This window comes from Sturnus vulgaris, chromosome Z, assembly GCF_052056855.1.
Source record: "Sturnus vulgaris isolate bStuVul1 chromosome Z, bStuVul1.hap1, whole genome shotgun sequence".
NCBI classification, from domain to species: Eukaryota; Metazoa; Chordata; class Aves; order Passeriformes; family Sturnidae; genus Sturnus; species Sturnus vulgaris.
In genome coordinates this window covers 25,457,929-25,470,721 of record NC_142283.1, presented here as the reverse complement: position 1 = coordinate 25,470,721, position 12,793 = coordinate 25,457,929, and the positions used below count along the sequence as shown (strand labels likewise).

The 12,793-nt window shown below is 39.6% G+C and overlaps 1 protein-coding gene across 4 annotated transcripts in view; it reads left to right on the top strand.

Annotated features, from left to right (window-relative positions):
• TRPM3 (transient receptor potential cation channel subfamily M member 3) overlaps nt 1-12,793 on the top strand; it is a 266,083-nt gene that overhangs the window by 211,380 nt on the left and 41,910 nt on the right. For 2 of the 4 annotated variants that reach the window (XM_088156003.1, XM_088156005.1), the window contains 6 exons: nt 1,252-1,287; nt 1,425-1,565; nt 2,941-2,970; nt 4,017-4,306; nt 5,209-5,437; nt 7,911-8,078. In XM_088156003.1, the coding sequence (XP_088012129.1) occupies nt 1,252-1,287; nt 1,425-1,565; nt 2,941-2,970; nt 4,017-4,306; nt 5,209-5,437; nt 7,911-8,078 (894 nt within the window). Of the gene's footprint in view, nt 1-1,251; nt 1,288-1,424; nt 1,566-2,940; nt 2,971-4,016; nt 4,307-5,208; nt 5,438-7,910; nt 8,079-8,952; nt 9,079-12,793 lie in introns of all 4 variants that reach the window. The other 2 variants (XM_088156006.1, XM_088156004.1) reach the window with 2 other exon arrangements.

Below are 12,793 nucleotides of genomic sequence, written 5' to 3'. Positions count from 1 at the left end.
ACAAGGTGTCCCATTGGGTTTACTGCAACTGGAGAATTGAAATGCCCCATTAACTCAGAGCAAATTCGTATGCAGTGAGAGAAAATCTGTTACTGAGATCTTTCTTCATAGTTTTGCAATCCAGAAGTACTGGAGAACTCATAACCTTAGTGATGGCATTTTCAGACTTGAAAGTGAAGAGAAGGAAGATGTCTGCAAGGGAGTTCCCATAAAAAGGACAGTAAGACGTGGATATATTTGTCATTCTTTATCCTTTCAAATTAAAAGGTAAATGCTGAAGACATCATATACATATACATATACATATACATATACATATACATATACATATACATATACATATACATATACATATACATATACATATACATATACATATACATATTTATTTAGATTTAGAGATATAAAAATATCTAACAGAGAGTGAGAAAGGAAAAGAAATGGAAGAAGTATGTAGGCATCTTTTCAAGGATCCTGCTAATGACCCTTGCCGGGTCACTCATTGTGAGGCAATCTCCATGGTTCTGCTGGAAATTACAAATAAACAGATAAAGTATTTAAAGGGGCTTTTAGTAAAATATGTAAGGAACTCAGGTAGGGAATGTGTAGAAAAATTTCTAGGCCTGTAGTTTCTTCATAAGCAAACTCCAAAATAATTAGCCACAGATATTTTGTTTATTACAGCTTTCAGATACAGATACAGATGTTTTTCTCATTCTTGGTGTGAAACTTAGGCAAGGGTGTGTATGCTTTGAACGTAACTCCAAGACTGAATGCTGATAGACTCTCCTTGCCCTTAGCAGCTAGTCATAATGGTAGTCCATGAACTGTGTTAGTCCTTTAGAATTGTAACACCATTCTTACCTCCTTCCCTTCCTTTCCTGGAACATGGGAAGGAAACACTGCAGGATAGAAAGAAGCTGGTTGCATCTGAACAAAAGATTTTGTGTGATGTCACCTCACCATGCCTTGACAGTTCAGATGAGGCGGTCCAGAGAGATGCCAGCAGAGATGTGAGATGCCAGGACGAGTTGTGGGTGAGAGCTGGTGCAGGAAAAGTGCTGCCTTGCAGAGCTAGCGTCCAGCAACTGTGCCTGAATTTTCAAGTGTATCGATCCTCATGCTTTTGTTTCTGCAGTCATGTTCCTTGTTTCCCCAGCTGAAGAATATGAGTACTATGTACTGACGTTATCTTCTATTGCTTCCAAGCAGTTCTTCACCTTCTTATTTAACTTATGTCTTCTTTCCAAGCGAGAATATCCAGGTTTCGGTTGGATCTATTTTAAGGTGAATTAATTAACCAGCATAATAATACATTCCTGCTTTTATCTATTTAATTTGTTTTATTCTAACATCATTTTACTGACATTTAACAATGTCAGTAATAAGCATTTCTTCTCCCAACATCCATATTTTCATTGCAGGGAAACTTACCTCCTGATTATCGGATAAGCCTGATTGATATTGGATTGGTGATAGAGTACCTGATGGGAGGAGCCTATCGCTGCAATTACACCCGAAAGCGGTTCAGAACACTTTACCACAATTTGTTTGGGCCCAAGAGGGTAAGAGTAATAACCCAAGAGGGTTCTTTGCCATCCTCATGACTGCACCAACTGGCAGGGATTGCCATAGCTTCTTACATTGTTCCAGGCTGGTGGGATGCAGTGCACACACTATTCATTCTACAGATTCATTTCCATTACATGCATTGCAGTTTTCTCACCATAATGCATCACAAGCCAGACACTGATACAAGCTATGGTTTTTATTAATTTAATGAAAAAATTACTGCATTCTGCTGCCCTGCTGAAATCAGCACATAAAAAAGTCTCCTCTGACTCTGAAACCTGTAATTATGAGTACTCACAGCTTTTAAAAGACAAATCTTTTGACCTGCACCAATAATACTATAATTCTAACTCCCGAGTTAGAATTGAAAACTGATGCATTGTTAGATGCATTCCTATCTCATGGCTCATCTCCTGATTGTGATCTGAAGGTTTCAGGGCAGAGCAACCCATAACTCAAAACTTGTTTTATTTTTTTGATGTGGGTCCAGCAATCATTGGGTTCATGGCAACACCACTCTTAAGTATTTTTATGGGTTCCATGTTTGATAAGTTATGCCACTGTGAACACAAAGTAAGGCCTTTCTAAAACACAAAAGATGTTTATTGTTATCCATATTGCCATTGACCCAATCCAGCATGAATAGGAGTCTGTTTAGCTCCTTCCAGTAAGATTTGTAGTTCCTTCTTTGTCTATTTTTGCCTCGCATTTGAGATTTTAGCAATACACAGCACTGAAAGTATTGGCTATCCATAGCAACAGCTCTGTGAAATGCTTGCAGGCAGCTACCTAAAATGGGCTTATTTGTTTCCCTATGCTTTTTCTTATGATTCTTCACATTTGAAGAATTATAAGAAGTGATTGTAGCTGGTGGGAGAGACTTCCTTCCCATAGTCACTCCATTGAGAAAAGCATTTGAGCAGTGATTTCACCAACACTGAACCAACACACAGAGCAGCTCCACAACAGTCAATAAAAGTGTTCCAGGGCAGTGGCCAAAACACTGATGTACTCTAGAGAAATCCATTCATGCCTTATCAGTGGTCCCTATCACTTTTTTGCTAGAACAGCCCTAACCAGCAGTAATTTGTACCTGAATCCAAATGTATGTCTTCTGTTGTGGTTTTGGTGAAAAACTTGTCAAACTCAAGTTTGAAATAACTACATATATATAATTATTTGATTGGTGCAGGTGTATATATCTACTATTACATTACACTAAATTATATTACATTATATATATAATCTATATTTTATTATATATTCTACATCACTCTACATGCACGTGTACATATGTGCATACGTATACAAAAATAGCTGTGAAAAATTCTGTGAGAAATAACATTTTTCTAACTTTTTTTTGAACAGCCAAAAGCCCTGAAGCTGCTGGGAATGGAGGTAGGCAACCTGTGACAAATCTTAATGCCTTTTCATTCTTTGACAAATATAAACTGTATCCAGATAATGTTTAAATTCACTGTAATGAAAGCATGAATAGTATTTTTCATCCAGATAACTTGTTTACACAAGGGGCAGATTAAGAAACATTTCTTAATAAAAGTCCAGGAGATACCTAAAGAAAAAGAGTGCTCTGCCCCAACTATGGATCTTTTTGGATTTTTGCTCAATAAGAATTAAACAAAATGTTTCAGTCTGGCAGGGCAAGCAGAATTTCAGTCAGATAGCATCTACCTTGCAAACATGTTCAGAGAAATTTAGCACTCACAGAGAATGATGCAGAAATCTTTATACAAGTCAAAGTTATCTCAGTTTTATTGGCAGTTTTGGCTACCCTGATGCTTCAAAGGGATAGTATTTTCATGTTTGTTTATTTTATGCAACTTTCATTTTTCTCTCCATAGACACAGGACAGAATAGGTCAGCTCATCTGATAAAAGCAAAATACTAAAATGAGAAAGAAACTAAAGGCAACAGAAACAATAAAGGGATAGAGAAGGAAGGAATAAACATGCAGAAAGGGAGTAAAGAAGGGAGATTGCTACCTTTGTAAGGAGATAAAGGGAGAAAAGACAAGAATAAGCATAGTGGAGTCTTCAGCAGATCAGAAAATTCCCTGGATATATTCTCTCAAAGTGAAAAGAGGCGGATGCATTACAGCAGATGTTATATTTGCAGTGAGCTGTTAGCTTTATTTTAATGGTGACTTTTCCAAAATGGTTCTGGATATGGTGTGGTTGTACTGTCTCTTATAAGGGCAATTCAGAGTGACAGTCCAAGGCTCTGTTTCCCTGTTTACAGGCTTCTTAATTACAGTGCACACACCAATACCTTTCTTGTTGTTTGTCTATGTTAAACATATTGCCTAAAAAATTATGAATGGGCTGGCCTGCAGAAAACATGTTTGACATCTTAGGTACTGATTTCAGTGAATTGTGTGAATTGATTCAGTTCCTTCACTGACAAAAATATTTCAATACCCACAGGATGATGTCCCTTTGCGTCGAGGGAGAAAACCAACAAAGAAAAAAGAAGAAGAAGTTGATATTGATATGGATGACCCTGAGATCAATCACTTCCCCTTCCCATTCCATGAGCTGATGGTGTGGGCTGTGCTGATGAAACGTCAGAAGATGGCCCTCTTCTTTTGGCAACATGGGGAAGAGGCTATGGCTAAAGCACTGGTGGCCTGCAAACTCTGCAAAGCCATGGCCCACGAAGCATCAGAAAACGACATGGTGGATGACATATCCCAAGAGCTAAACCACAATTCCAGGTGAATTTCCTTTTAAGTACACTTTCCTGAGGGGAAGAAAAAACAAAACAAAACAAAACAAAAAACAAACAAACACAAACAACCAAAAAAACCCCCAAAAAAGCCAAGGGAAGAGAGATTTCTGAACCTGACAAAAATGTTCTCATCTGTACCTTGCTTTCATTTCTAACTTGTAGAGGAAGTGCAGTCCCTTTACAGAAAATCTAAATGGCTCTTTAAACAATCTGCCAGAGTAGTGAAGTTGTTAGCAATATAACTTCTGAAATGAGAAGATGTCAAGAAGACTGTGAAATATCTATATTGCTTATGTACTCTCCCTGAGGCCTCAAGAGTCAGTCTGCAACGTTTCTCTGTGCTTTTTCAGGACCCTCTGTACATACCGAGCTGAGCAGTTATTGAAATCCTTATGAGCATAGTATTCAGGCAGAAGAGTTTATTAACCAAGAGGTCATGCTTAGATGAGCAAGACAAGATACTAGATTCCATAACAATCTTTCCTGATGTTAAAGTTTTAGAAATTTAGGATTTTAGAAAGTATATTGGACACTCTTCTTCCAGAAGGCTTGACTGTGAAGCCATGGGCAAACAGCAGAGAAACAATCCCCTAAGCTGCAGATAACCAGAGGATTTGAGTTAGAAAATGTCAGGGAGGTGGGCAGGGAGGTGGGAGCAGACAGCTGCTAAGTGTGGGTGCTCATCACTGCTGAGTTGGGGCACTTATTTATATGCCTAACATTAGCCACTCACATTAGAACATGTGGGTTTCCTTGTGTGGAGTCACCATCACGATTTGCATGACGGAAGGTGATGCGCCCCTTGCAGAGGCTGGTGGTTGCAGAGAGGCGTTTTGAGCACAGGACTGCGTGTGCTAGCAGGAATGAGCGGATGTCCCTCTGTTGCAGGGACTTCGGCCAGCTGGCGGTCGAGCTGTTGGACCAGTCCTACAAGCAGGACGAGCAACTGGCAATGAAACTGCTGACCTATGAGCTGAAGAACTGGAGCAACGCCACGTGCCTGCAGCTCGCAGTGGCAGCCAAGCACAGGGACTTCATCGCTCACACCTGCAGCCAGATGCTGCTCACTGACATGTGGATGGGTCGTCTACGGATGAGAAAAAATTCTGGCCTAAAGGTCATTCCTGTTTTAAAATAAAATCAACATTCTGAGAATTCTAATGGATGGTGACAGGGTTCACAGCAAATCTGTAATAACTGTCTAAAGTAACATTATTTCAAATGTTTATTTGCAGTGACATTAAGCAAGGTATATTCTTCCTGTATTCATTTTTTTAGCTGGGGCTTATCATAAGCCTAAGGTCAAAGCACACAGCTTAGATTTTTTCATTCCCTTTCTTAAAGTCCCGTCCAGCATCATTTATTAGGATAAGAATTGAGTTAGGAGGTTAGTGTGTCACCACCCTGCCTGTATACTTGAGGAGTTTCTCACGAGTTTTAAAGATAAACGAAGGAAAAGGAACTGTAAGTGAATTAACCACTAGTGGAAGTGCTGATCTGACAACCTTCCCCAGAACAACCAAAGTAAGCAGCACAAATTTCCTTGCAAACCCTTGCAAATTTTCCTGGTGGCATCTGAAGAGACTCCTTTAGAGGGTCTAAAGGATAATTCACTTTTCAAAGCTGTTAAAGCTTTACTTCCACAGTTGGCAAAACTGCTAACAGTGCAAAGTGAATTCTGAGACGAATTTGAGTCCATGACATGTTTCACCAAAGCAGTCACCAGTCAGAACATACCCAGGAATTGCCTCTTCCTCCCAGATTACTGAGAAATATTTTCAGTGAAGGGATTCTCTCTTCTGCGCTAATTGCCTGTGTGAAAACTGGTAATTACTCAGCTGAGTTGCCATGTGAAAAGATGTTCAGTAATGGCAAGAAAGCTTAGGAGTACATGCACTGCTTCCAGACTGGCTCTTAATCCAGTGGCAGTGATGAATGAGAACAAGTGGCTGATAACATTCCTATGCAGGACCTGTGCATACAAGTTGTTCTGCTACAGATAGAAAACAATACCACGTTTTGAGACATTCCTACTACCTCTTTCCTGAACTCACAGGCCTATTATCCTTCAGAGGGACAGCTGCTTTGTTCACTGTTTGGCTTTGCAGATATTCAACCTATGTACATGGAGGGCAGTGCAGCATGTACTGGCTTCCTACTACACACATTACATTTTTCAGCACGCATTTCTTAAGCCCTAACACAGACCTTTATTTCATAATGCATAACTGAAGGTAACAGGCTCTGTTTCCTTTCTGCTTCTTCTAACACCAGGGCTTCACAAGAATCCTTTACTCACTTTCTAGTCTGTATTTTATTTCATTGAAGCTCATTAGCAGAACTTGTTTAAAGCTAAAGCAGGCTACAAGCTACATAAGGCAGCATGACAAAGAAATAAATTTGCAAGCATGAGTCACTGTTTGTTTCCCAACTTTTTTCCCTTTGAAACTGACAAATGATAGGAAGATTGAATGTAATTCTTTAGATTCATGCTGAGGATGTGTGGCACCAATGGAAGGGCTAGGGGCAGCTGTTAATCCTGCCTGCTCTTAAAAATAGCCTTTCTGTGAAACCAGGTCTGCCTGTAAGCTCGTCTCCCCGGACCCACCGTTTTGTGAGTGCAGGAGCAATGCAGGAAGCTTTTCAAAGGCTGGGTACAGCATACATAACTGCTCCTCATTTTGTACTTTGAATGCTTTCAACAGCACACAGGCTGTCTCCGGAAATGGAAAGCACAAACACCTTCCCTAACCTGCCAAGTTAACTATCTGGTTTCACTCTCATTTAGGAAGAGATTTATAAGAAAATAATTTTCCATTAAATTGCAGCATAACCAGGAAAAGTTATTGTGCCTGTGAATACAGACTTTTCTTTGTATTACTGTGATATCTATTCAGTTGTACTAATGTTTCAGCTCAAGCATTGTTCATTACTTATATATCCTAACAAGGTAATTTTAGTGGTTTCTATACTCCTGCATCTAAGAGGGGGAAGGCAGAAAAGAAAGAACTGTCATTACACAGATGCCTAGTTACAGAAACAAAATCAAAGGGGCCTGCATATCTATACACATCAGCATTTGCTTTTACTGGCTTTGCCTTATCTCCTCAGAGCAACACATAGTTACATTTCTTTGACTACAAGTGTGCATTAAGCATGGACACAAAGAGCTATTAACCCCCTCTGTAGTGATAAATACTCTCTGTGTGTCCTTCATACTGATATTTTGTATTATGTAAAATGCAGATATTTACAGGTCTGTACACCCACGTGGTGCCACCTACTCTTGACCTTATATAATATTTTGTAAATATATTCTAGTATGTAGCACTACACATCTGGTGATGCATAAGCAGATAAAACATTCAATAACATTTGCAGCAACATTAGTAAAAGTTACATGCTTTGATTCAGTACTCTGGTAACAGTACCCCCAATGGCAAATACTTTATTGTCCTAGAAACTCCCATTCACATGTATCTTTCTTTTCCTAAATCTCCTGAGGAAGTTGTTCCATTTGATGCTAAGTAACCTTTATGACCATAATGTGTTTTCTGTGATGATTATTGTTATCATTATTATTGCTTTAGGTAATTCTAGGAATTCTACTTCCTCCTTCAATCCTCAGCTTGGAGTTCAAGAACAAAGATGATATGCCCTACATGACCCAGGCCAATGAGATCCATCTTCAAGAAAAGGATCCAGAGGAACCAGAGAAGCCAGTGAAAGAAAAAGATGAAGAAGACATGGAACTCACTGTAAGTGCTCACAATTAATCATCAGCCTCAGTGCTGTCAATTTGTTATTCCTACTCCTGTAAGCATTGCAGATGATCTGGTGGTTAAATATAGCACATGATAGGATACTACTCTTCACACTCCCGTCTCCTCAATGGGACTCAAGCAGCACAAGTTGCCATCATTTTGCCTTCATGCTGCAGCAGTACATGGTGATGCTCTGCTGTGATATCCTCGTATTTTGACTCAATTTGATGCCATGTTGTCTGAACTAAGTGAACTAGATTTAGAAGCACTCAGCATTGATAGATGACTTCTCTGGTGGAAAAGGGCTCATCTTTGGTTAGAAATGCCCAAAGATCCATGGAAGACAGAGATTTTGTTTTTCTTTTAGTTGACTTCACTAGAAAGGAAGGAAGTGTGCAAACAGGCCAGAAAAAATATTAAAACTTACTCTAAGATTCTTTTTGTATTTGTGGTCATTGCCTTTCACATAAACACACGCCCAATTTTTAATCCACTGAAGACATTAGCAAGCAGCTAGACAGCTCCACTTCTACAAATCAACTGAATTGTGTAAAGAGGGACTTATCAGTATTAGTATCACAGCCTTTGAGGAATAATTTACACCACAAAGAATTGGACAGCTGAAGCTCTGAAAACTACACAAGTCATCTACCTCCTGTCTCTTGTTCTCACACTTTTTAGTTTGGGCAGTTAGGTATTACATCTGCCTTAGTCTAGTTTGGTTTGGATTTGTTTGAGCTTGATTGTGGTGTCTTTGAAAGGCTTAAAACTCAGCCCCAGTTAGTCAGGATAGAGGCATAGACATAAAAGAGATTTGCCTGGTTAACTTAAAAAACAAAAACAAAAAAACCCAGACTGTTTCCCACAGGCAAACAGCAGGAGCTGCCCGCAGGACCCCGACTGCAGGCAGGCAGAAGGACCTGCCTACAGGACCCAATATGCAGGCAAGCCGAAGGAGCAGCCCACAAGAACCACCTACAGGACCCGTTTGCAGGCAAGAACCTGGCTGTTGGGAAGGACCAGAAGCCAGAATAGCAGCAATGGGGCGTTCTCTGCTCATTAGCTATTGATTGCAATTTACTAACCCTTGGCTTCTGATCCCTTATGAAGTGCCTATTCAAATCAAATAAGCACTTTGCAAGCTGCCTCGTACCTGGCAATGGGGAGAAGTTTGGGGAAGATGTGTTTTCCATCTCACCGTAGTTATCCCAGCTCCTGGTTTCTTGTCTACAATACTGTTTCCTTTTTCCCTTCTGACTCCTGCTGCAAGTAAGTGATGTGTCCAGTGGATCTACTATTCTAGTGAACCTTAGATGTTCCCTTTCTGCTCCTGTCTATGTGCTGACAGTCCTATTGCTCTGTCCTGTCATTGACTCTTCTCATAATTCCTTCAAATTCAGTGTATCAATCTAGTGAAATTTCAGACCCTTGAAACATTTCTATAAAATAATATTTCTTCCTGTGGAGTCCAGCAAATTTGGAAAGAATACATTTGGTACAGCACTGCTCACTTATTATTTCTGCATATAATCTATACCATGCTGTAGAATTTCTGACACAGCTGCTTAACTCAGGTGCCCCTCAGCAGTGAGGAGAGACAAATTATGGCAGAGAGAACTTTGCATGTCTATAGTTAGATCCCACAGGCAGTTACATTTGGTCACCTGACATATTTTGAATATAAGAAAATACTTTAGACTGAAGTTTCATGTTGTTCCAGCCATAGTCAAATGGTCTGGCATAATAAAGGTCAGGTTTCTATTCTACTGATCAGAAGATGCCTAAAATATGTTTTGGGAAGTGCCTTTGTGAAGTTTCCCCTTAGCTGTGATATCCTTTAGTATATTAAGGATACTTTATAAATACTTCAATAAGATTAATAATTTATTGTGCTGGGATATCATAAATGTTTAATCCATTGCTGAACTTTGAATCAACAGACCAGTCGCTCACCTAATCTGAGCTTTGTTCAGCACAAAGATTAACAAACAAAAGTGATGCTAAAAACCACCTTTTTTATCTCAAAGTTTCTTTTCTGGCAAATAATATAATTGAAGTAATCTTCCTGATTCTCCTAATCATTCCCAATGAATACTTCTGAAGTCTCTGTATTCATCATGTTCCACCCATATTCTCTCTGCTAAAATGAAGATAAAGAGGTCTTGTCTAGGCAAAGTCTGTTCATTGATTTCCTGTGTGTCTTGCACTGCTAAGCCCAGGTGACTAAAGACAGGCCAAGGACTAAGATTCTTCTTCTGTACTGCACTTATGCAGAGTGCATGAGGTGCAGGGCCAATGTGATCTTTTCCCTATTTTACACCACATTTGCACAGAATAATGTGATCAGCAGACTACAGCAACAGTGACATTAGGTCTCCACATGAGTGCATCTGCCTGCAAGTATGTATTTGCTTTGTGCTCCTCTTAAAGGGTCTGGTGGGTAACAGAACATATGGATATACTATGAAGAAGTGTTTATTCACTGTAAGCTATTTGTTATTCACACCTGCTTTTAACTTTATAACAGATACATGAGAGTGATAGGCCCACATTTCTTTAACACCTAGATGCTAAGAAACAGGCTTATAGCAGCTACTCACAAAAACACATTTGAATACTGCTCTCATCAGTTCTCCTCAGCACCAAAAAATTTACCACAGTTTATGTATGGAGCTGACAGTGATTAATTCTGAATATTAAACACAGAGGAGTAGAAGGGCATTGAAGATCTTAAGGCCGGGGATATTTTCTATTTGTACAGTGTCCTAATCAAGACCTTAATTGCTGAAATTCAGGTCAGTCAGAAACCCCAGAAGTCTCCCTTTCTCCCAGAATAACCCTGATTCTGGAAGCCATAACTAGGAGCATCCTTAACTCTATTCAGTGCCTTATTGTTTGGGTATTAGAGCTTCCAGGTAAATGGTTTTATTTCAGAACACAGAATAACTCATCTAAGTCCTTCAAAAGGTGCTTCCGTTGTTGTAAAATGATCAGAGCAATCATTTTGCTTTGATTTCACACAATGAATAGGAAGTCTCCACTTCCATGAGCATCAGTGAGTTAGTCGAAGAACTTTTCAGCAGCAGCAAAGCTAGTTCTATTGGCCTCTGGCATCACATAAATTCATCTGTAGTACATGGACTTAGCCTTTTCTCAACGGCAAGAAATAACCAGTTATTAACCATATCACTAAAAATAGAGTTCTTAACACAGAAAACTCTGATGATCCATGTCCTGGTGCCCCCAGCCCTTCCCTGTGGAAGACTGCTTTCACAGCATCTTACATGCCAGCAGCAAGGCACCCCTTCAGCTCATCTGGAAAACACTGGGAGACTCTGCTGGTGGTCTTTAGGTAGAAGTGCTGACTCTCTCCGTAGGGAGAGGTTCTCTCTTCCTCCAAGGAGTTTGGAAGCCCTTCATATCACCACCACCACCACACCTGTGCCCTGGCACAGTCTGTGTTCTTTGCCCTGCTCAGCAGACAGGATGACTGAGCTCCTGACACTTTAGTTCTGTTTCTCTGTGCTCACTGTAACCACCAAGCACGTGCAAAATCTACTTTTACACATCTGTAAATAAAAGACATTAAAACATTTTTCTACCAGTGTTTCAGGACAGTAATCCTAGAACAGCTACCATGGGGGCAGCACTTTCACGCACAGTGTAGGATCCAGCGGGGTGTGCTGAGGGAGGTGTCTCCACACTGCTATGTATCATTTCCACACCAGTTCTCTGTGAACTGGGGTAAGTCTCTATATAGCATGTAGATTTCACTCAGGATTAAATTGGAAGAGCCTGCATTCATTCCAGAAAGACTCAAATTACTGTTATTTTATTATAAAACACATGAATACAGTATAGGATCGTTAAGATATATTAAAGCAAAAATGTACTACCCAGAGCTCTCCCCTGATAGTTCATTATCAGCAAACAGTCCTCAATTACATAAAACAAAATCTGGCCCAACAATAGCAACAAAAACCAGATTAATAAAATCTCTATGTAAAAACTATGCAAACATCAATCCCCTCAGGCTAAAATGATGCAGTTGTACTGTACTTCACAATGAGGTTGAGCTGCTGTCGAGTTTACCTTGCATGACTCATGGTGAATCATGGACAAAATCATGTATTAGAGAAAGAGATGCCGCCCACACAGAGCAGTGTGTTGAGTTGTTCCCACCCTACTGCATCCCACTCCAAGGAAAACATTTGTTCACATTTGGGTCTGCAATTATTCTGTTAAAGAAGTTACTTAGGTTATTTCTGAATGTTTCTGATGCGGAAGCTTTCCAGTTTGTTAATACTGAGGTATAATTAACAGTCGGGAACATCAGGTCAAACCTAATCCCTAGCCATCTCAGAGAAATTCCCCATCTGTAGCATGGGGGAGGGGAGAAGCTAGTATTATATGATAGAATTAATTCAAAAATAATTATAACAAGATAAAACTACGGCACCATTATCAAGAAGAAAGCAGTAGCAAACAGGAAATCAGAATGCTAAAACATAAGTACAGATATTGAAAGAGCATTATCGTAAAAACATCCACAACTCACTGATTTCATTGAGAATTAAGTCTGTCTCAGAATTTGTAAATTTGAAAAATTGGGAAGGAATTGAACTCTGTAAAATAATCCCTTTCACTAAAGCACAGCATTGCTCATTTGTTAAAGCAGGCAGCATTCATTTTCATTCTGCTGCAAAATT